Source organism: Octopus bimaculoides, chromosome 4, assembly GCF_001194135.2.
Source record: "Octopus bimaculoides isolate UCB-OBI-ISO-001 chromosome 4, ASM119413v2, whole genome shotgun sequence".
Lineage (NCBI taxonomy): Eukaryota > Metazoa > Mollusca > Cephalopoda > Octopoda > Octopodidae > Octopus > Octopus bimaculoides.
The window spans coordinates 21253175-21277791 of NC_068984.1; the positions used below are offsets into that span (position 1 = coordinate 21253175).

The 24617-nt window shown below is 37.3% G+C and overlaps 1 protein-coding gene across 10 annotated transcripts in view; it reads right to left on the reverse strand.

Moving 5' to 3' along the window:
- The window catches only part of LOC106876309 (putative FERM domain-containing protein FRMD8P1), a 118261-nt gene that overhangs the window by 23675 nt on the left and 69969 nt on the right, over nt 1-24617 (reverse strand). For 8 of the 10 annotated variants that reach the window (XR_001410227.2, XM_014924807.2, XM_014924804.2 and 5 more), the window contains one exon: nt 1072-1146. Coding sequence is in view for 9 of the 10 variants with exons in the window: in XM_014924807.2 (XP_014780293.1) it covers nt 1072-1146 (75 nt within the window). In the remaining variant the exon portion in view is untranslated. Of the gene's footprint in view, nt 1-1071; nt 1147-13696; nt 13779-14934; nt 15079-24617 lie in introns of those variants that run through there. The other 2 variants (XM_052966940.1, XM_052966938.1) reach the window with 2 other exon arrangements.

Here is a 24617-nt window from a genome sequence, read left to right on the forward strand (position 1 = left end):
TTATAATTGTGTGTCAGTTATTTTTTTTTCATTTTAATTTGAATTAAAACCATAAAGACAAATGAAATGCCACTAACCATTTTGTCTGGCGTGCTAACAATTCTGCCAGCTTGCTGCCTTAATAATAATAATAATAATAATAATAATAAGTGTTAACTGGAATGACTCGTGTACTGAGAAGAGCATTATCGCTGTGAAAACAACATCCATTCATGAATTTATTTATTTATTAATTTTTTTAAATACATATTTTACCTGTGAATTTGCATGTGTAATCTGGGAATGCATACAATGAGCTTCTCTGCCCTAGGTGTACGGAAAACACTCAGCAAGAAATGGAAGAAAATTTGAAGAAAGAAAAAAAAAAATAATAATAATAATAACCTTTTCTGTTATAAGCACAAGACCTGAAAAATGTTTATAGGGGGGTGGTGGGGTAAGTCAATCACATTAACACCAGGACTCAACTGGTACTTATTTAATTAACTAAGAAAGATGAAAGGCAAAGTCAACCATAGCAGAATTTGAACGCAGAACGTAAAGGTGGAAGAAGAAATGCTGCTAAGCAGTTTGACCAGTGTGCTAACAAATCTGCCAGCTTTCCATCTTAGTAAAAGTAATAATAAATAAATAAATAAATTATTAAAAAAACTATATAAATTAGTTAATAAATAAATAAATAAAAATAATGATATACTACTATAGCCTTGGGCCAACCAAAGCCTTGTGAGTGGATTTGATAGGAAGAAACTAAAAGAAGCCCATTGTATGTATGTATGCTTGTATGTATGTATTCTTGTATGTATGTATGATTGTATGTATGTATGATTGTATGTATTTGTGTCTGCATTTGTTCCCCACCCCCACATCCATTGACAACTGGTGTTGGTGTGTTTATGTCCCCACAACTTAGCAGTTTGACAAAAGAGACCGATAGAATAAGTACTAGGGTTACAAAGAATAAGTCCTGGGATCGATTTGTTCAACTAAAGGCGGTGCTCCAACATGGCCACTGTTAAATGACTGGAACAAATAAAAGAATAGGTTTTATGGTAAGAATGTCCTACTCACCTTTTGGCCCACTGGATGCTTGTAATGGCCCTCCTAAGATTGCCATTCCACTGGTGGAAGTATCTGATATGCAAGCTGGAAAAAGAAAAGAAAAGAAAGGAGATAAAAGTGTTGCTGTTTTTATTGTTGTTAAACATAGGGAGACCTATGATCAAAAACAAAGGATGAAGTGCTTATGATGGACTACAAAATCATGAGACAACAGACAGAGAGACTGAGGCAATGTAGGTATCAAATTCAGGTGATTTGATACACCTGTTTGAGGTGCAAATAGAATTAACCTTTTAGTGTTCAGATTACTCTGTTAAATGTAATACTTTTTCACTCAAATTGTTTTGAATTAATCATGCATTATCTTATAGCTTTGAGGTTTCAATGATGTGATTGTTTATTTTTAGAATGTCAATGTAGGTGTGAGAGGCTAGATATCGCCAGTTTAAATATAAAACATGTAGAATATCTGGGCCTGATATGGCCGGTTTAAAGTACATAGAATTCTGTGTATAACCAGAAAATAAAATACAATGATTAAAATCCCTTGTAGTGGATTTGAACTTGTGACTTTTGAGATGAAAATAATGTGCTACATCTACTCAGCTACTTTGATTCTATGTGACCTATTAATTGGATATTTTATCTGTTACTTTGTCAGGTCATACTTGAGGATTTCTGTCTTGGCTAGTACACTCTGTATGCATGTGTGCTTGTGCCCAGTTGCATCAGCCAGAAATATGTGCCTGTGCCTGAAATTTCAGGTTACATGGTCTGCTTCTATTGGACTATGAGTATACAGAGGTTGTCTACCAAGTATTTGTACATGGACCAGATAGAGTTAAAGCGGTGGTTTTGGAGTATTAGTAGCTAACGATTTGAAATTAACTGGTAGGGTGTTTCTTTGATGGAACCAAAACAACAGATCAGCTTCCCTGCTGATGCATGCAGATTGTTGCAACATATGCAGCTTTTCACAGAGGCAAAGTTAGCAATTATGAGCTTCAGGTAAAGTGAGGTAGAAGGAGCCATGTCAAGGATGCTCCATGTGATTCTAGGGAAGTGGTTTCTTTGGTCCCAGAGTTTCCAGATGAAGCAAGATAGGGAGGTTGAGTTTTTCCATGCACATTAAGTAATATATATGTTGTGTGAACATTCCCTTGAAATCATTAGCTATTAAACATGCATAGTTTCTAAGGATACAATCAGGTGATGTGATGGGTATCTATAAACCACAGCCTTTGAGGCTTGAGCAGTTGCATGTAGGGGAATTAGGTGTGGTCAGCAAAGGTACATACTCATTTTAAACAGATAATGGAGTAAGGAACAGAACTTCAGCCACACAAATTGTTTAAAGACACATGACATTGGCGTAGTAAGGTTTTAAACCATGTACTTCTATACTAAATGCACATTGTAGGAGAATATAGCCAATCCTTTTCTCTTTAAATAATATGTAATAGGAATGAATTACTTCAGATACATTTTTCTAGCCCTGACTACCCTCAATCATCTTGAAACAATTCCATTAGTTTTCTAACTTAACCATCCTTAAGAATCTTGGAATCATTCAAAGTTTTCTAACTTGGCTATACTTAACCATCTTGGAACCATTCCACTAATTTCATAACCTGGCCATCCATAACCATCTCAGAACCATTTTACTATTTTTCTAGTGAGAGATATTGGCTGAATTACAGAGAAACAGGATAAATGACAACATGGATGTCATTTATGAGTGAGCCTTAAAACAAAAATGAATTAAATCTAACATCACAATGTCCAAGAATAACATTAACAAACCAAGTAGATAGACATATTCCTAGTAAATATTTTGTCTTCCTGGTCTCTTTTTAGAAATTCTTTTTAGTACAGAGAGAGAGAAGTACCCATATCCTTTTTTAGGGTCTATAAATCTGCTGTGAGTGAAGGATGATTTTCTCAAACCAAAGACTTGGCTTGAATCTGGCTTGCCAACAGATAGGTTCTGCTAAAAGCATCCAAAAACCGGTTGATGGTGTTAAACAGAGCAACAGATTTAGTTCCCCCTACCCACCACAAGCAGGCTTTGGTAGGATATGAACTCAGAACACAAAGAGGTGAAACAAATAAACAAATCATGATTTGTTATAAACAAACCCTACATGTTACAAAGTTTCAGTCATTAGAATCCCTTTCAAGGGTTTTAGTTTATCATATTCACCCCCAAGTACTTATTTTGCTCTGGTATTGAAATATATCTTATTTCACTGATATCTGTTTATTGACATAAAGAGACACAGCTTGACACCAGTCTACACCAACACACTACACATAAGAACTTTCTACACAGTATTTGTCAACTAAATTCCACTCAGTGCATCTGCAGTAAAAATCACTTGCCCAAGGTGCCATGCAATAGCACCAACCTTAACCACACGGCAATATCTGCACAATTATGCAACCAAATATGAACAGCGTACAAGCAATGCTATACAACAAAATTCATCGACCATGACCTACAATACAAACAATAAAAATAACACTTGTTGACCCAGGTTTTATGAACAGTGATGTAGTATGAAGAATTTATATTATAGTATGAAGCATTTTTACTTTAAAAAGTATGTGAGTGAGAAGTAGTATCTTCTCAACAGATTAATTCCCAATAAAAAAGAAAGAAAGAATGGTCTGTTTATGCAGCTCACATCCATCAAAATACACAACTACTACTACTATAGAATGATGAATCAAAGAACAATATACATAGAAGTAAATGTTAATAGACAATTTAATTTGAGTAACATACCCACTGACATCTATGAACCTGTTGCTCTTTTTCATATCAAAGTGAGGCTTATGTTTACAGGAAAAAATCATAGCATGAGCTCCAAATATCAAGAAGTGTTAGACATATACAATTAATGTGTATTATATATCCAACACAAAGGCTGTGAGCTGGCAGAATTACTAGAGCTTTGGAAAAAAATGCTTTGTGGTATATCTTCTGGTTCGTTATGTTCTGAGTTCAAATCCCTCTGAGCTCAACATGCATTTTATCCTTTCAGAGTAGTCATCAAGTACTGGAGTTAATGGTATCAACAAATACCATACCCCTAATTTCTAGCTTTGTACCTTCCTCCTCTTCCCCTTTTCTATCCCTTGACTGCATGGTCCTTGGGGCATCCGTTGATGATATCGCTACCAGACTTCATTCAGTCTTCTGTGAGTCAGCAAAATTGAGGCCTGCCCAGTCTTTGATGTTAACCTGAGCAACAACTGATCCAGTAGGGGTTCTGGTCTGGTTGTTACCATCATGAATTTATTGGCAAGTTAGCTTGGTAGTGCTCATTCCTCCCCAGGTTGTTAGCCACAACTGTACGTTTCTACCAAAGACATGCCAAGGCCCCAAACACTTAGCCATTGACCCAAACAGGTTCCTCTGCCCTGGCCAGTCACTCTTTGGGAAGACTTACTTGAAGTCTTTCACCTACTGGTGCAGTTTAACACCGCTTCATCACTTGGGTTAGCCCCAAACACTTAGCCATTGACTTAAGCAGGTTTCTCTGCCCTGGCCAGTCACTCTTTGGGAAGACTTACTTGAAGATTTTCACCTACAGGTGCAGTGTTAACACTGCCTCATCACTTGGATTAGCCTAACAGCAAAAGTGGGGTACTGGCGTGTGGTTCTAGGAAACATCAAGTGAGAAATTAGGAGTTGAATGAGGACCAGTGATGCCTGTCCACCTGACCATCCCTGGCAAGGTGCAGCAGTCAGATAACAAACGCGCTATCTCTATTCAGAATCCCCTACACCCTTGTGCCTAAGAAACAATTATATATCTAACACAAACTTGCATCACAAGATACACACAAAATCTATAGAATTTTTTTCTTTTTTATGCCAACACCTAAATTGAAAAACTTTGAAAATGTATGGAAATGAATAATAATCAAGAAAGAATATATAGTGAAAATAAAATAAAAGAACCTGCTGCAGCAGGATTTGAACTCTGAATGCAAAGAACTTCAACAAAGACAGCAAAGGTATTTAACCAATGCTCTTAGCAATTCAGTCAATCCACTGCCATTTTAAATAATTAGTTTCTAATTAAGGGACAAGGCCAGAAATTTAAGCATTTTGTCCAGAATGCTAATAACCCTTTCTACTATAGGCACAAGACCTGACATTTTAGGGGACGGGGGCCACTCAATTACATTGATCCCCGTATTCAATTAGTACTTATTTTATCGACCCAAAAGACTGAAAGGCAAAGTTGACCTCAGAATGTAAAGACAAATGAAATGCTGCTAAGCATTTTGTCCTGTGTGTTAATAGTAACAATAATAATAATCCTTTTTAATATAAGCACAAGGCCTGAAATTTGGGGAAGAGGGATAGTCGATTACATCGACTCTGGTGCTCAATTGCTACTTATTTTATAGACCCCGGAAGGATGAAAGGTAAAGTCAACCTTGGCAGAGGCGAAATTCCACAATGCAGTTTGCACGGTGTGCTAACGATTCAGCCAAAATTACATCATAAGTATCAATTAGTAAAATAAATTTTAAAATGTATAAGTAAACTGATCCACATAAAACATGTTATTTTTTGTAATCTATTGGAGAAGATTACCTATGATTTCCACACAAATGTCAATTATTTCTAGAGCAAATTATCTTTGATTATAAAAAAAAAAAAACATACACAAAAACACCCCAAAAACAATGATATAAATAAAACATGACATTTGAGCACAAAAAAACAAAAACAAAGATTTAAAAATAAATAATTCTCTCAATATTATCTAACAGTAACTAATAAGATGGTAAAAATGACTCAGAAATATCTATAAAGAAAAAGAATGAATCAGAAACTTATTTTAGTATAACAGGAACTAGTTGTCATAGGTGTTTATGCTGTTACTATTAGTCATGTAAAATTATATTCCTTCCTCTCAACCACCCACCCACCCAGGTAATTTGGAAACATGTTTTATTACCTCTGCCTTAACGAAGGTGGGGGCATTGTTTTCAGACGTATTTGATTGTTTATTTGTCCGTGGACAAGATATCTCAAGACCTGCTGGATGGATTCAGATGAAATTTTTAGGGATGTTTGGCCTCGTGACTGGAACAAACTGATTAGATTCTGGGATTGATCCAGTACTTGACAAAGATTCTAGATTATTTTTCCTGCATGTATATATATATATATATATATATATCTATCATCATCATCATCATCGTTTAACGTCCGCTTTCCATGCTAGCATGGGTTGGACGATTTGACTGAGGACTGGTGAAACCGGATGGCAACACCAGGCTCCAGTCTGATTTGGCAGAGTTTCTACAGCTGGATGCCCTTCCTAACGCCAACCACTCAGCGGGTGTTAAATGATGATGATCATTATCATCATTTAATATCTGCTTTCCATGCTAGAATGGATTGAGTGATTTGACAGGATCCAATGAGCTGGAGAACTGTGTTGAACTCCAATGTCTGCTTTGGCATGGTTTCTGCTACTGGATGCCCTCTCTAACAGCAACGACTATAAAATTTACTGGGGACATTTTTTTTTGTGACACTAGCATTAGAGAGATCTCCACAGAAGCTTCTTACATTATATAGGAGTGAGTGGGAGTAGATAAAGACGTTGGTGGTTAGGTGTAAGAGCATATTCTCCAGGTACATGAAGGTGAGTGTGAAAGAAAATATGGACTAAAGCTCAGGAGTGGGGATGGACAAGTTCATAACGGTGTAAGTAGAGAGTGACAGGCGGTTAGAGATGGTGGCGGGTAAAGGTTAATATAGTGAATGATGTACCAGGGTAGCAGTGTGGTCAATGGCAAATGTCAGTAGGGGGGGGGGTGAAGTGGAAGAAATCTCTCAAAGTCAGGGTGAATATAGGAAGAGCAGAGAGCAGCAGTATAATAAACCTAGATAGATAAAAAGATAGTTGCTTAAGAAAATAGTTGCAGCAGGAGAGAGATAGATAGATAGATAGATAGATAGATAGATAGAGAGAGAGAGAGAGAGAGAGAGAGAGAGAGAGAGATGTACAGGGAATGAGATGGAAATCAAAGGTACATGGTGGTGGTTATAGTGAGGGACAAAGGTGGGTGGGTTAGCTGTTGACAAATGTGAAAGGTGGTTGAGAGTGGAAGCAGATATATATAAGGTATGGCAGCATATAAGTGTGTGTGCGTGCATGCACATGCGTGAGTGTACATGTATGTGTGTGTGTGTGTGTGAGTGTGTGTGCGTGCTTATGCGTGTGTGTACACGTGTATATTTATACATTTCTGCTTCTGAAAAATCATTGGCTGTAAGCAAGTGACATCATTGTCATTTCCCTGACTACGCTTTCAAAGTTGAGTGCAATAAGAGAACCTTTACTCGAAAAACAGGTTAAGGTCGACTTCAACAATATATTCATCTAACTCATGCTAACTTGGAAAAACACACGTAAAAATAAAAAGAAACAAACAAAACAAACAAAAGAATAAATAATGTTGGATGTGGGTGAATATATCAATTATTTCTTTAATTACCATTGTGTGCATATGTGAGAAAGATCACGGTTGTGTGCATAAGCAGTTTCAGATCCAGTGCTTCTGTGCAGTAATTTGGATAAGTCTTCAACCATGAAATATGAAAGATATATACTGATGATGATAGTGATGGCGATGATAGATACTACTAGTGGAAGCCTGTCAGAGTTACTAGAGTTATCGTTCCTGTCCTTTGAGGCAGTCGTAACCCATCACCTAATTCACTACAACCATCTAGGGCTTGGGCGCGCCTCCAGTGGGGTTCATTCTACTGGATACATGCAAAGTGGGTATCCAGTCTACTCTGGGATAGCCTCCTTCCTTCCTTCCTTACAGCATTCTCAGAGGACACGAAAAAGGTCATGGGCATTGCCCTTCCTCTTTAAACTAAAAGGATAAATTTTTTTATTTCTTCAAATGTGTATATGTGTATTTACGTACACCTTTGGCTGTACATATATGCGTATGTATATATGTGTATATGAGTATATATACACATACACACACACATGTATCCTGTACACAAACACATACATACACACAAATACCAGTATAATATCAGCAAGATAAGCATAAAAGGCGGCGAGCTGGCAGAAACGTTAGCACACCGGGCGAAATGCTTAACGGTATTTCGTCTGCCGCTACGTTCTGAGTTCAAATTCCACCGAGGTCGACTTTGCCTTTCATCCTTTTGGGGTCGATTAAATAAGTACCAGTTATGCACTGGGGTCGATATAATCGACTTAATCTGTTTGTCTGTCCTTGTTTGTCCCCTCTGTGTGTAGCCCCTTGTGGGCAGTAAAGAAATAAGATAAGCATTTAAAGCATTGAAAAATCAAATATAAACACTAGAAAGTGGTGGTGATGAGAACTAATGTGATGTTAATAAGTCCAAAGCAGTTAAGTTGTTGTGTGGAAGGAGTATATCTGACAATATTTACCAGAGTAACAAGACGGTGAGCTGGCAGAAATGCTTAACAGTATTTTGTCTGTCTTTACGTTCTGAGTTCAAATTCTGCCAAGGTCGACTTTGCCTTTCATCCTTTCAGGGTCGATAAATTAAGTACCAGTTACGTACTGGGGGTCAATCTAATTAACTGCACCCCCTCCCCCCAAATTTCAGGCCTTGTGTGTAGAGTAGAAAAGAATATTTACCAGAGTAACATATACAAACCAAGATACATAGATATGTATATAGTCTCTCAGTTTTCAACAGGCACCACCATCAAGGGTCTTTTTAACTGTTTATCAATTTGACCTCATTTATTTCAGTCTGACTGGCATGAATCTTAAAGGGCAGTAACTCCAAATAACAACTGAACCAGACCTCGATGACCTGTTCACTCTATGGCAACATGGAAAGCCAATATAAAATAATAATGCATACATATAGATTATGGAGAAGCCTCAACGACAGTATAAAATCAACAAGACTGAACATGCAGAGAATTAGTCATGTATAAAGTTAAGAGACATTTACTACATGCATGTAAGGTGTTTGTGCGTAGGTAGACAGTGTAGAGAGACAGGGGTAGGAGCTATGTAGACTTTCAGTTAATTGATTGTTGTTGATCAAACAGATCTATGATCAAAAAGCATTCCAGGCCTGATCATCCCCTACTTTTCACACATGCGTGCGTGTGTGTGTGTACGGAGAAAGAAAGAGAGAGGAAAAGAAAACTAAAGATGAGAGATTGTTTATATGCTATTTAGTGACATTATCTTGAGTATGTTTCATTAAAACAAGGTGATTATTTGTTATGTTATGTAAATTAGATAATGAAGACACTGGCAAATCATCAGAGATGTGTAGTTTCCTTACATAACATAATTGGACTATTGAAATGTTGGCAGAATTAACCATCATGGTTGTGTGGTTGAGGTATTTGCTCAACAAGCATGTAGTAGTGAGATCAATACTACTCTGTGGCATCTTGGGTTTGTGCCATCTAAGATCGCTGAAGGCTGACCAATGCCTTGTCAGTGAATTTGGTCAAAACTTGTGGCAACCCATGTGTGAGTGTAGATACATGCACATACATACATACATACATACATACATACATATATATATCTGTATATATCTACATATTTACTATATATATCATCATCATTATTTAATGTCCGTTTTCTATGTTGGCATGGGTTGGATGGTTTGACTGAAAACTGGTAAGTTGCACCAGGTTCCGATCTGATTTGACAAGGTTTCTATGGCTGGATGCCCTTCCTGATACCAACCATTCCAAGAGTGCAGAGGGTGCTTTTTACATGTCACTGGCATGGGTGCCATTGACCTGACACCAGCATCAGCCATGACTAGGGTCTCACTTGGGCCCCTTTTCTGGTGGCATGAAAAAGCACCCACTACACTCTTGGAGTGGTTGTTAACAGGAGCCAGTGAAGTAGAGGGTTATATCATGTTCCATTGTCTGCTTTGGCATGGTTTTTAATGCTGGATGCCCTCCATAATATCAACAACTTTACAAGGAGCACTGGCAGCTTTTTTCATGGCATCAATAACAGTGAGGTCACCAAAAAATTCAGAAGTCAAGATCACTCAATTGAGTAGGGAAATTGTACTGAGGGAATGGCTTTGTCCCAAGTGATGGGAGGTTAAAATATGATAGAGGGACAAAAACAGCTACCTTGGCTATCCCAGTTAGAAAAAGTGAGAGAGAGAGAGATACAAAAGTTGGTGATGAAGATGTGTCAGGATGTTCCTCAAGTCACAGGGAGGTGGATGTTAGTGAAGTAGAACAGTGGATTAGACAGGGTATGTAAGTATATTTGGGAGTGTGCCAAAGGTGAGTATGAGACAGAAAGAACATTTCAGATCTAATTTATGTTGTATCATCATCATCATCATTTAATGTCCGCTTTCCAGGCTGGCATGAGTTGGATGGTTTGACTGAGGACTGGCAAGCCAGGAGGCTGCACCAGGCTCCAATCTGATCTGGCAAGGTTTCTAAAGCTGGATGCCCTTCTTAATGCCAACCACTCTGGGAGTGTAGTGGGTGCGTTTTACATGCCACCGACATGGGGGCCAGTCAGGCAACATTGAATGGTGCTTTTTATGTGCCACCAGCACAGGTGCCAGTCAGGCGGCACTGGCATCGACCACGCTTGAATGGTGCCTTTTATGTGGCACTGGCATTGATTATGCTCAAATGATGCTTTTTACATACCATATATATTGTTTAATTAATTCTCAAGCATTTAAAGCAGTCATGTCTGGCCCAAAATATTCTACCTGTTTTATGCTCAAACTGACTAGATTCAACCTTTCACACCTACCCTATAATGTCATTCTAAAAATAAACATAACTTTGAAATTTTGAAGCTATGAGATAATGCATGATTAATTCAAAACAATGGTAATAAATAAGCATTACATTTGACAGTAATCTGAATGCGAAAGGGTTAATAATGAGCTGTTAAATGCACAAATATCCAAATTAGACTATCCACTAATTTGCCAGCCTAATTTATGACTGGTTTATTAAGCTACTGGTGATGAAGCCAAGTACTTCTCTGAAGAGCAGTCAACAAATCGGGAAACAGTCCATCAAGAGAAGCCCAGGTTTTGTCAGTATATAAATAGTATAGAATAGAATTTGATTTATGGTGTGTTGTATGTGTATATGTATGTGTTTTTGCATTTGTCTCTCACAGCTCGAAATTTGTTATCGGTTTGTTTGTGGCCCCCATAACCAAACAGTTCAAAAAAGAGAATGATGGAATAATTATCAGACTTCAAATAAGTACCAGGGTTGATATCACAACAAAACCCATCCAGGAAGTACCCCAGTATAGCTGCAGTCCAATGACAGACAAATAAAGAATAAATAAATACATGTGAGAGTGAGTGAGAGAGTCTGTCCTTCACCTTTTTTTTTTTTAAAGAAGGTAGGGCAAGTAATTAGACAAAGGTCTAACTGTTATTTCTAGCATCTCCAGCCATCACATAGATACTCCCTCATTGGCTACAGAAGTTCCAAGTTCCTGGTGCAATGAGGTAACTCTAGTGAGTAATACAGTGAGCAGCAAAGGAGTAGTCAATGAGTAATAAGAGGAAAAGCACTCAGTAGTCAAGGAGTAGGTAGCGTGTAGACGGATGCTGTCAGTGAACTAGTGAAAATTCAACCAATTAGGGGGAGGGAGAGAGATTTACCTCCTGAATAGGATCCTGTGATGTGAGGGCAATAGGTCATAAGAGACCAGCAAGTTTACACCTTACCACAAAAATGTATGAGAGAGAGAGCCATGTATGGATTAGGCGCAGGAGTGGCTGTGTGGTAAGTAGCTTGCTTACCAACCACATGGTTCCGGGTTCAGTCCCACTGCATGGCACCTTGGGCAAATGTCTTCTATTATAGCCTTGGGCCAACCAAAGCCTTGTGAGTGGATTTGGTAGACGGAAACTGAAAGAAGCCCGTCGTATATATGTACATATATATATGTGTGTGTGTATTTGTGTGTCTGTGTTTGTCCCTCTAGCATTGTTTGACAACCGATGCTGGTGTGTTTATGTCCCCGTCACTTAGCGGTTCGGCAAAAAGAGACCAATAGAATAAGTACTAGGCTTACAAAGAATAAGTCCTGGGGTCGATTTGCTCGACTAAAGGTGGTGCTCCAGCATGGCCGCAGTCAAATGACTGAAACATGTAAAGAGAGTAAAGAGTATTTGCTTCTTTGGGTCCATTGCACAGCACCCCTTAAGCAAGTGTCTTCTACTATAGCAGTGGAACGGGCAAAGCCTTGTGAGTTGAATTGGTAGACGGAAAGTGAAAGAAGCCCACCGTATATTATGTGTGGGCGTGCGCGTGCATACATCTATGCGCGATTCTTTGTATTTGTCTCCAACCACTGTTGGTTTGTTTACCTACCTGTAATTTAGCGGTTCAGCAAAACAGAGGTATGAAATAAGAACTAGGTTAAAAAGTAAACACAGGGGGTCAACTTATTTGACTAATCCCATCAACACGGTACACCAGCATGGCCGCAGTCCAATGACTGAAACAAAAAATTATATATATATATATATATATATATATAATTCTGTAAATAAAAATAGTATTTTAAAAGCTGATAGATAAATATATATATATGCATACATACACACACACAAAGACAGACAAGCCATAAATACAACCATGTATACATTTGAGTGTGTACATGTATTTGTATATAGAAAGAGAGAGAGAGAGAGAGTAAAACGAGTGAGAAAGTGTGTTGCCAGCTGGATAGCCAATACACGTATAATAAACCTATGGGCTTAACAAAAGGACGTAAAGCAGGAAATATTGTAACAGAAGTGTTCGCACACACACACACACACACACACTCAGACCCATGTAGATATAACAGCACTTAATATATGTACAAAGAGATATATGCATACAAGATACCATACAAATATTATGCATACATATGCGTGTATGGATATAATAGACACGTACGCAGCACACATTTATACAGAGAGAGAGAGAGGGGGGATGGTGGAAAAACATACACGCAGGTAGATAGACATGCATCGATGAAAATTTTAAAAATGCATATACAGTCTGTGTGCGTGTGTGTATCAGGTTACATGACTGTGTGTGTATCAAAAATCACAAGGCTATGTATGTGTGTGAGCATGTATATTGTCAGACAGGAACTTTTTAAGTTACTACCTGTGAAACGTTCGCATAACCATATATACATTCGTACGTAGACGTGTGTGGAGCAAACTGAATAGACACTGTCAAACACTTGCATACACAAACACTGTCTTGTGACTTGATACAAACATAAATAGGTTTTACATATACAATGTCAGCATGTAAAACACACAGCAAACAAAATAAAGTATTATATACGCATATGTGGAGCGGTCTCTACATACGTATGAGAATTCATTTTTGCATAACTGTTCACATCACCTAATGCGTACACACACAAACAAATAAAAAAGCACATTTACACACACATTAAATCAAATGTACCTTAAGTCTTGTGACTTTTTAACCAACTTATTGCTACACAGAAAAGAGAAATATATCATAGATCACACATATACACATGCCTAGACAGGTATCAGAGACGAAGGTATACATACGCATTACAAGGTATTCTAACCGTGGTAATATAAATTGAAATACACGTATAGACACTAAGAACAGACAACTAAAACGTGCGCGCACGCGCACAAACACACGCACATACACACACACACATACAGATGAACCAAAATATTTCAAGAGCACTTGTTTGGCAAGTGACTTTGATAAGAGCGCGTTAAAACAAACATCGCAGTTGAATTGTTTTAGCTGTTTAAAAACATACAAATTATCAAGCGCAAAACTACAGATTAATGCACCTTGCTCCCATTAACTTATTTCATCCTGAGTTTCTGGAAAATACACATTTTTGAAGATGAAAATTTGCAAACAGGTTTTCAACGGTGTAGATTCCGATTGTGGTAGTAATACAGAGAAAATTTTAAAAAGGCCTTTCTTTTTTTTGTCTTTGCACACCAGTTCCGAATCGTTCTTCTGCCTTCTCCAGACGTTTTATAGAAAGTCAATAAAATGCATATTTTAAATGGCATTGTGCAGAAATACTGGAGAGTGTAGATTACCTAAAGCTAATATTTCAAACATAAAAATAAGAAAGAAAAAAAAAGGCGGGGCGGGTGAATAATGCTAAAGTTAATAATCTTAAGTACACCCTCAGAAATGTAAAATTACGAGGAAACAAAGTCAGGGATGGGACGCCAAACTAGAGTTATGTTCTGTTATGTTTACTTTTCTTATGATGTGTTAGAAAGTTTCTTTATCCAACTCCATGACTTGGTTACTGAAAATTCTGTTGCAAGAAGAGGTACAACTGAATGAAATAACGATATACAATTATGCACACGAGCAACGCAAAATTCCCTTATATCAGTGGTTCCCAACCTGTGGTCCGCAAAGGTTGTACTGGGGGGTCCGTACACTAAATTCAAAATTGCATAATATATAAGGATAAGCATATTAAAAGGGATCAGTGGGAAAACTCATTTAAAAGGGGTCATTGGTAGTGAAAAAGTTGGGAACAACTGCCTGATATCACACCTCGTCGAAAGAGAGACAGACAGTATGTCGGATAATGAGCACGTATCGGGTGGGTGGCTTTCTTCATAAGGCTGACCTGGGTTCTAATTAAAACAACATCAACGATAATTTTACACAGATAGGCAGGCAACACAATCACAAATAGACAGACAGGTAGGTAAATGGAGCGACAGAGATATACATTTTCTTCTCTACGATAATTTAGAAAGAAAATATTATAAAAGGTTAAAGAAATATTTACCAACAACAAAAACATGCACAGCCAGATGTGGTAATAACCCCAACACCAACAATCCGTTTTATCTCACTAATTTTCACCTTTTACTTTGTGAAAACTTCAAGATAATACTCTCTCGCCCCTCCCTCTAATATACAAAGATTATCATTTATCAACTACGACCCTCCCTCATTTCTACCTCTTCCACTCTAAAATTTAACACGCCGGTCTCTCGTTCTCACCTTGTCTCTTTCTTAAGTGAGAGCGAGAGAATGCCGCGTTATATATTTCTCAAGTATTGTTTTTGCTGTTATACCCAGCACATGTACACATGCGCGCGTGCGTGTGTACACGCGCACGCACGCACACACACACACACACACACATACAGGCAAATAAAAATAAACGTCAAAAGGAAGAACGTACACCTTAAATGTATTAGTTTGATGCTCGTTTTAAGATGAAAAAAAGAGGAGTGTATAACATTTTGAACATGGTTCATTATCAGAAAGAGGAAAGTTGGAGGGAGAAGTACGAAAATGTCCAAGAAAAGCACGTGTGTATGTATACATGTGCATGCATGTATACATAGTGATTATATGTGTGTTTGTTTATAAACACACATGTAACCACTTAACCGCAGTATCTAGATAGTATTTATAAAAGTTCACTTAGCAAACGTTAGGTTTGGTGTTCAAAGTCTTTCACTAGTTTTGTCATACACTGCTGGTTTCTGCACGAAGATAACATTAAAGATAAAAGCTTCTGTGAAATACTGAACCGCTTACACTATACTGGAAGAAAAAGCAGAGACCAGTCGAGCAACTGGAATATCCAACATTAAAACCAACAGAGATTCATTTACCGTGTGTCCATACATGTATATGCATTTTTGTAAGAGAGAGAGAGAGAGAGTATGAGCTCATGTCAGCCACCAGGCAAAACCCCAGTAAATTGTCATTTGTTTTGATATAATAACCATCTAACACCACAACACCATCTATTGAGTTCTATATCAATTAATATTTGTATTATATAATATGTGACATATGTTGCTACATGTTTTACAGTTCTTGTATGTATGTATATATATATATGTGTATATATAGACATGCATACAAACTTATAAATACATATGGACACACATATATATAAATATAAATACACATACAAACAAACACACATGCATATATATATATATATACACACACACACACACACACATGCATATATACCTACACACACATCTACATATGTATATGTACATATATGCATATATACACATAGATGTGTGTATATACATAAGTATGTGTGTGTATCCAAAACATTCACAAATGCATAGTCAGGTGTTTTATTAAATATAAGTTGAATGAAAATTGCCAGATTGTAATATCATATATATGTGTGTGTGTGTGTGTATAGCAATGACATTTAATGAACATTTTTTCATATACCATAGTCTACATAGCTCACTGCACCTAAGATATCTTGCATCTGCATATCATGTGAATGCATATACATATGTGTGTGTATGTAAGTGTGTTTGTGTGTAAACATATATATACAAACACACACACAAAGATATATACATCACATTTACTTACATATACAGAACACATATACATATATACATACATGTATAGGTATATATGCACATGCATCTATCCACATATATCAGTCACCATTTTTATGTTTGTTTTTTTTTAAGATGGCATAAGCTAGGCAAGACTTCTTGAGGCAGTAGGTATTTCACTAGAGACAGTGCCATATAAAAAGCACTCGATGAAATTTGTAAAGTGGTTGGCATTAGGAAGGCATCTAGCCATAGAAGCCATATCAAAGCAGACATTGGTGCTTGATGCAGTCCAACCCATACCACCATGAAAAATGGATGTTAAATGATAGTGATACACACTATATAAAGTATACATATACACACACACACATAGATACACATATCACCAATATTTGTATACTTGCATATATATTTATCTACCAGTCTATATATGTACATATAAGATGCAAAACCCATGCCCTAAGCAATGAAGCAGCTCCAAAAGGTTAATTTTACTTTCTAAGGACAGAGCTAAACTAATAGATGGCACCCTAAACCATCAACAAATAAAGCCCTTTCTTCACACTTTTAACAGTCAATCACACGAATATTACTCAATATATAACCTTTCTGTTATGAAGTGAAATAAATATTTTTTGTGCCTTAACTTTGTTTCTGCTATTCCACTGCTTTACATTATATTTAATATATATATCTTTATAATATACAGTATTGTAGATTGTTTTTCAGCTGATCTTATGAATTGGTTTCACACATAGATTAGGCAATTAGGTGATTACCTAAGACTACACTAGTTAGAAATATGGCAAAGTCTCCCCACTACTGGAAGCAAGTGTCACATCCAGTTTGTGGTTGCTGTGAAACATGGAACAATCCCTGGGAAAAGATAAGAGGGGTATGCCTCCCCCACACCAACGCCTGAGTGCCTACTGCAAGCAAAGTAGGATTTTGATGCAGGCAGTGCAGAGTTGAGATGTGTGTGTGTGTGTGTGTGTGTATGGGGGGGGGTTGAAGGTGTGGATGGGGCAGGCACCAATCCTAAGCCCATGAGTAGAAGAATACATACATGTGTGTTTAAGAGTGTATGTCTGAGTGTGGACAACTAATGGTGAAAATCCAAACGTTTATAATCATTGTGCCCATAGGTAACCAGTCACATACTTCCTTTCATGAGGGCATGAGCAGAAAACATTGCTCTTGTGAGTTTATGTAGATATCCACAGGAAGAGAATTCTTAAGTTATTTTATTGGCCAGGCATAGCCTGGTCCTTCTGACGCTCACACTTCTCCAGTACACTCCACTTGATTTAGTAATCCATAGTTCTTTCCCTCAACAATCATACATGACTAACCAAAGCTGTGACATTATGCCTTTCCTGGAGATTAAAGGAAGACTTATGGTTGTTAAGTCTGATCTTGGAAGAGCATTCTCTTACACCCACATACTTCTGCACATCTGTTTTCTGCATGTTCACTGGGATCCTTTGACACTTTCTGTGTTGCACTAGCCATTAAGGGGACATGTTGCATCGCCTCTACATCTGGCCTCAGTCTCAAGTGTGAGCTGACTTACAAATATTTTCCTTATATGAAGTACACAGCTAAAGGAAACTCAAAGAGTGTCTATTTGTTTGCAGAAAGTGTTTAACAACACTAAATTCTCCTTTAATTTCCAGTAGATTACCTAATTTGTGTGCAAGACCAATTGATAAAATTGCTGAAATGAACCTATACTATAAAGATTAATGCACCCATTCTATTGACAAATATACAAGTGCCTGTTTTACTGACTTACAGATTTTAAACACACACACACACACACACACACACACACACACACACACACACACACACACACACACACACACACACACACACACACACACACACACACACACAGAGTTGTTTGTCCATTGGAACGACGAGGACCATCTGATCATCCTAGAGGGTGGGTGGGGAGGTCATCATCGGTGAGTGCAGAGATGGCTGATAAGCCCAATCCGTGCTTGGAAAGATCTGCTGCAGTAGGGACAGGGAATGGTAGCAGGTGCCAGGGGCTTCAAAGCATTGTTCTTTCTGTTCTGCCTACACTTCTCTGCAGCAGCTTTCCTGTCACTATATATACACACACACACACACATACAGATATGAATATACCTACACATACATATATGTACACAAACAAATACATAGACACACATGCATACACACATATCCACAATCATCTGATAATGCTTGATAAGTAATATCGAAAAATACATTGCATTCAATACAGAGATATAGAGTAATGAATTTGCATTTCTAAAACAAGACAAGTTTCATTACAATAAAATAATTTTCACACAGAAGAAAGCAGTTTTTTACAGTGGATGGCTGAAAATTGATGATAGCTATATCAACATGTGCAGCTGTTTCCTATGAATATGTCTGGTGCTTCCTGCTCTCTCCCTCTTACCACGACCCTACCCAATCCTATCTGCTGCATTTTATAAAGACAAATACTATATGCTAAACATCAAGTACAGTTAGCAAGGTGAGAAGTAAAAAATAAAAAGATTGCCATTATTCTACAGCACAAAGATCACGAGGTGTTCCCATTTCCAAGACAATGTTCTAGAAAGAATGTATTGAAGAGATTGGTGATATGGCTAGGGAGAAATGTGTACAGAATGAAACTCTTACTGATGCTGGAAAGAAAGGTCATTGTTAGATGAATTTGCTAATGGACAAGTATGCATAAAAGAGAGAAGATTGACCTCGTGTAGACTCAAGAGAGGAACTAGCAATTCAAGTATGATTCCATGTGCAATTATGGATATGAAGGCAAAAGAGGCAGATGGTTCATCAAGAAAAGTCACTGAGATGGTTAAAATATCTGGTGGAGTATATCACATGCTAGCTGATCAAGATAATTCAAGAAGGTATCATACCCAATGACTGGCACAGCAGCACCAATGTCGACAGCTGTAAGAGCAAAAGAGATGCAACAGAGAGAAACAATTACAGACACATAAAACTGTCAAACAGGTCATGAATATTTTGGAAACAGCGCTAGCACAGCTGATTAAAAAGAGAATTAGCTTATATAGATGTAGTTCAGGTTTGTGCCAAGAGGAGAAACACCTGATGCCATCTTCCTAGAAAGACAACTGCAAGAGAAGTACTGAGCAAGGAGAAACCCTTATAACTGGCATTTGTTAGCCCTTTGACAGGATTCCAACACTAATCCTTCAGCTGATGAGAGAATGTCTACATCAGGCCTGACCAACTCAAATTACATTGTGGACCACTTTAATCACACAAAGTCTTTTGAGGGCCGCTCGTATACTGACAGAATTGAAAGCATTTTGCTTTCTCATGCTATTATTACAATAATGAATGAATTATCGCTGATTTGACATGAAATATCTTTGTTGCAAAAACAGTAGTATCTTTCTTTTTTACTTTTCATTCTTTAATTTTTGATAAAATTTTTAAAATGTTTGTTTAAATAAACCAATTTCAAGAAAGTATCAAGATGAAAGTCTGTGGACCACATGCTGCCTGCAGGCCTTAGGTTGGCCAGCCCTGATCTACATGGTCGTTCAATCATTCTAGAAAAAGCAACCAGATCTGCTTTAAATCACACTCTAAGCATTTTAAAATAAAGGACAAATTGTATAATGCAATCCTTGGTAGATTATAACTGAATAAAAGATAGGCTGGCATGGCTGGGATATCTTTGACACAAGGTCTGATGGATCAGAGCTGTGCCAGGATAAACAACAAAAACAACAACTAAGTCATCTTAACACAGAGAGAAACAGAGAATAGAAATAGATTGAAAGAAATTTTCAGCTTTAGGCTGCTAAGTCACTCACATTTTATTCATGTGAAGCTTTCTATAATAAATTCACTCAGTTTGTTTTAGAATGCTTGAAATATTGGAAACATAAATATATAATATTCAATTATATTGCTAGCATGATTAAACTAAATTTGTCGTTATGTTCTCAATATCTGCACAGCAATACACATATGTGCATGTGCACACACGCACACACACACTAGTGAAGTGAGAGGAGGATTAGAAAGAAGAAAAGCTAGAATCATGTAAACCAACTGGAATATATATATATATATATATATATATATCCATTTTCCTGCTTTTCAAAAGAGGTGCTCTAGCATGACCTTAGCCACAATGGCTAAAGCAAACAAAAGAACCAGAAGGAGAGGAGAGAAAAAAAAAGGGTTAAAGCTTTTGCATTCAAAACTTAATTGTATTTGCCTCTACTGAGAATAATGAAGCACTGACATTCTAATGGGTCCATCCATACCCACCCTCATCAACCCCCATCCACCACTTCCACTATGAAACATGTGAGCATTACAGGGTTATAAAATAGAATGGAAAAGTAGAATTTTGTCAATGACATAAAGCTAATGTAGTTGGACATTGATTGTTTAAAAATAGGTGAACCTTGACCCGAGAAGATGAATGGCATCAAAAGCATGACCATCCTGCCTTTTTTAAAGGTATCCAGGACTACATCATATCTAATACACCATTTCCTTATTTAAGACAGTAGGGTGTGATTTAAGGATTATTTAGCTACTATTTCTAGCAAGTCAAAAGACTCCATAGAGCAGAAAAGAGGGCTGCATGAGACATGGCTCATCATCTGGTGGGCTGCATTATTAAAACTTTCAAAGTAATTTTTGGTTAAGTGTACCATTCAGTAAGTGGTACTACAGATTGCAAGTTGTTCAAGACTACCATGGAGGCATTCTCAATGGTGCACATATAACCACATGGTGTAGATCTGAATTTCAACTGGTTCTTTCAGAAATGTTTCTGTGTTTCTGTGCTTATGCATGCTTTCTTCACACAAAGAAACTTGAGATAGTAGTAAGGACATCAAATATAAATAATAATAATAATAATAATAATGATAATCATCATCATCATTTGACGTCCGTGTTCCATGCTAGCATGGGTGGGACAGTACCACGAAAGCTGGCCAGGCAGAAGCATGCACCAGACTTCTGTGACTGTTGTGGCAGAATTTTTACAGCTGGATGTCCTTCATAACACTAACCACTCAACGGATTGGACTTAGTGCTTTTTATGTGACATAAGCACAAGTGAGGTCAGTTTTGACAAGTCTTTTACAGCTGGATACCTGTCCAAACACCAACCACTTTACAGTGTTGACTGGGTGCTTTTAAGTGGCACCTACACTGACAGGGTCACCAAGTACTTGCAATACAAAAACTTTTAAGAGGGCAGGATGCACTGGAAGAGGTGATGATGAAAAAGCTAATAGTGAGACAGATACAGGTGTCTTACTGTTGAGGAAGTTCAAGGTTACCCAGCCGGAGAGAGAAATATCAGGAATGAAGACAGAAACAGGTGTGCTACCGCAAAGAAAATACACAGTAGCCCAACCTGAGGGAAGTGCAGGAGAGAGAGAGAGAGAGACAGAGAGACCGCAGATGGAAATAGTGGCAAAATGCCAGGCATACCTACAAGGAAAGGGGATCAGAGTATACATGAGATGGTTGAGTAAAGGAAGAGAGACAGATATAAATAGTGGCAAGTGCCAGGCCATACCCTTGAGGTTCAAATGTCATAAGTGACAGGATATTGTGACAGGAGTGCGATTAAAGAGTGTGAATAATAATAATAATGTACATTGTTTTGTCTTGATATAAAAGATGGACTACAGCAAATATTCTGCTCAATAGAACAAATTTTTTGTTTGACCTTAACCAGTTGAGCATGTCCCTTAGTGGCTGCCGATATGTGCATCTCTGATCACGAGCAGAAGTAGTGGGGGAGCATCATAGCCATGTGTTGAGAGGAATTCTTTGAGGCTTGAATAATTCACTTTTGGAAATATGGGTGTTTCATTCAACATCCTTAAACAACCCTTATTCTGGGACCTTTTGAGCAGGATGGGCCTGAAGAAAATTCTAACTGGGCCTCACCTGCAAGGTCATGCACTGTTTATCTTGATATGAGAGCACCATGTCACGCACATATGGTTGTGATGCATGTGCCTGGTGCACCCTTATCAGACGGGTAGTCATGATGGGTATACTGGGCTTCGTATATTTTAACCCTAGTATCACTTTGATGGCATCCACTGCTCTCTCACTCAATAATAATAATATGTCAGCATGGAAGGTGGATGTTAAACGATGATGATGATGATGTTTGTACAATAGGCACAAGTCAATCTTGGCAGAATTTGAACTCGGAACAAAAAATCACAAAGAATTTTGATAATATTACTGCTAAGAATTCTGATAATATTAAACAAAGACAAAATATGAAGAACAAAATTATTACTACTATAACTAATATTATTATTGCAAAATCATTACAGCATAGGAGAAAACACTTTGGAGTGTTCCTTCCAGCTCTTTGTGTTCTGAGTTCAAAACCCAATGAGGTCAAATTTGTCTTTTATTTCTCCAGGGTCAATTAAATAAATCACTAGTAATGTATTGAGGTCACTGTAATCAGCTCACCTCTCCCCTCTAAATAACTGCTGGCCTTGTTTCAAAATTTATATTCAAAACTCTCAAAACTCACTTTTGCTACCACCACCATCATCATCATCATCATCATCAAAACAGTTTCAAAACAAGAATGGACTGCATTTATAAATATGGAGTGATTAAAATTTTAGATAAATTAATGAATCAATTGTTTCCAATATTATCATATGACCGGAAATTTGTAGGAGTGGGGTATTAACATCACCCCACTCCCACCCCCAGTACTTGACTGCTACTTTATTTTATCGATTTCCCAACCACCACCAAAGAGATGAAAGACAAAGTTGGTCCCAGCAGGATTTGAATACAGAACATTAACTGGCACTCCATCAGTTACAACAACAACGGTTCCAGTTGACCTGATCAACGGAACAGCCGGCTTATGAAATTAACATGGAAGTGGTTCAGCACACGACAGAAACAAATACCCCTAACTTGGTTCTCAGGGAGATTGAGTGTGACAGAATATGAAAAGGCCGGCCCTTTGAAATACAGGTACTAATTTTAGCCAGCTGAGTGCACTGGAGTAACATGAAATAAAGTGTCTTGTTCAAGGACACAACACACCACAGAGAATCAAACTCAGGGCCTTATGATTGTGAGCTGAATATGTACCCACTAAGTGACATGCCTTCATTAGAACATTAAGAACTAGGAGATATACCGCATGACATTTTGACAGACTTTCCAACAATTTTGCTCTTATAAATTAAATAATTAATATACATTGAAAAAAAATTACTTAAAAATATTTGATAAAAGAGACAATTGTTTTGTAGGGGTGGCAGATTTCTTGTCTTTTTCCTCCATCTAGTTTGATGTATTAAGAATTTGTTACATAAATATTTTCAGTAAAAAAAAAAAAAAAAAAAAAAAAAAAATGAAAGTAATAACACTTCTGTGTGATAAAAAAGTTTACTTCATAACCACATGGTTCTGGATTCAATCCCATTGTTTGGTACCTTGGGCAAGTGTCTTCTACTGAAATGTACTTTATGAATGGAATTCGGTTGTGTGTAGAAGCCAATTACACACACGCACGCACACACACACACACACACACACACACGTAGTGTGTATGTGAGGGGATGTCCCTATCTAAGTTTACAGGTGTGAACTGATGAGTTCAGCTGTGTCTGTTTATGTCCCATTGTGTCAAAAACATGGCTCGAAAATTCAATAAAAGGAGATGAAAGGAGTCAATAGAATCAACCAAAACCTCTTCGAACTGGTAAAGAAAGAAAGAAAGAAAGAAAGAAAGAAAGAAAGAAAGAAAGAAGTATAGAATGAAAGAAAGAAAGAAGTATAGAATGAAAGAAAGAAAGAAAGAAAGAAAGAAATGAAGAAAGAAAGAAAGTACAGAAAGAAAGAAAGAAAGAAAGAAAGAAAGAAAGTACAGAAAGAAAGAAAGTACAGAAAGAAAGAAAGTACAGAAAGAAAGAAAGAAAGTACAGAAAGAAAGAAAGAAAGAAAGAAAGAAAGAAAGAAAGAAAGAAATACAGAAACAAAGAAACACAGAAAGAAAGAAAGAAAGAAACAAACAAACAAAGAAAAAGAAAGAAAGAAAGAAAACAAATATATT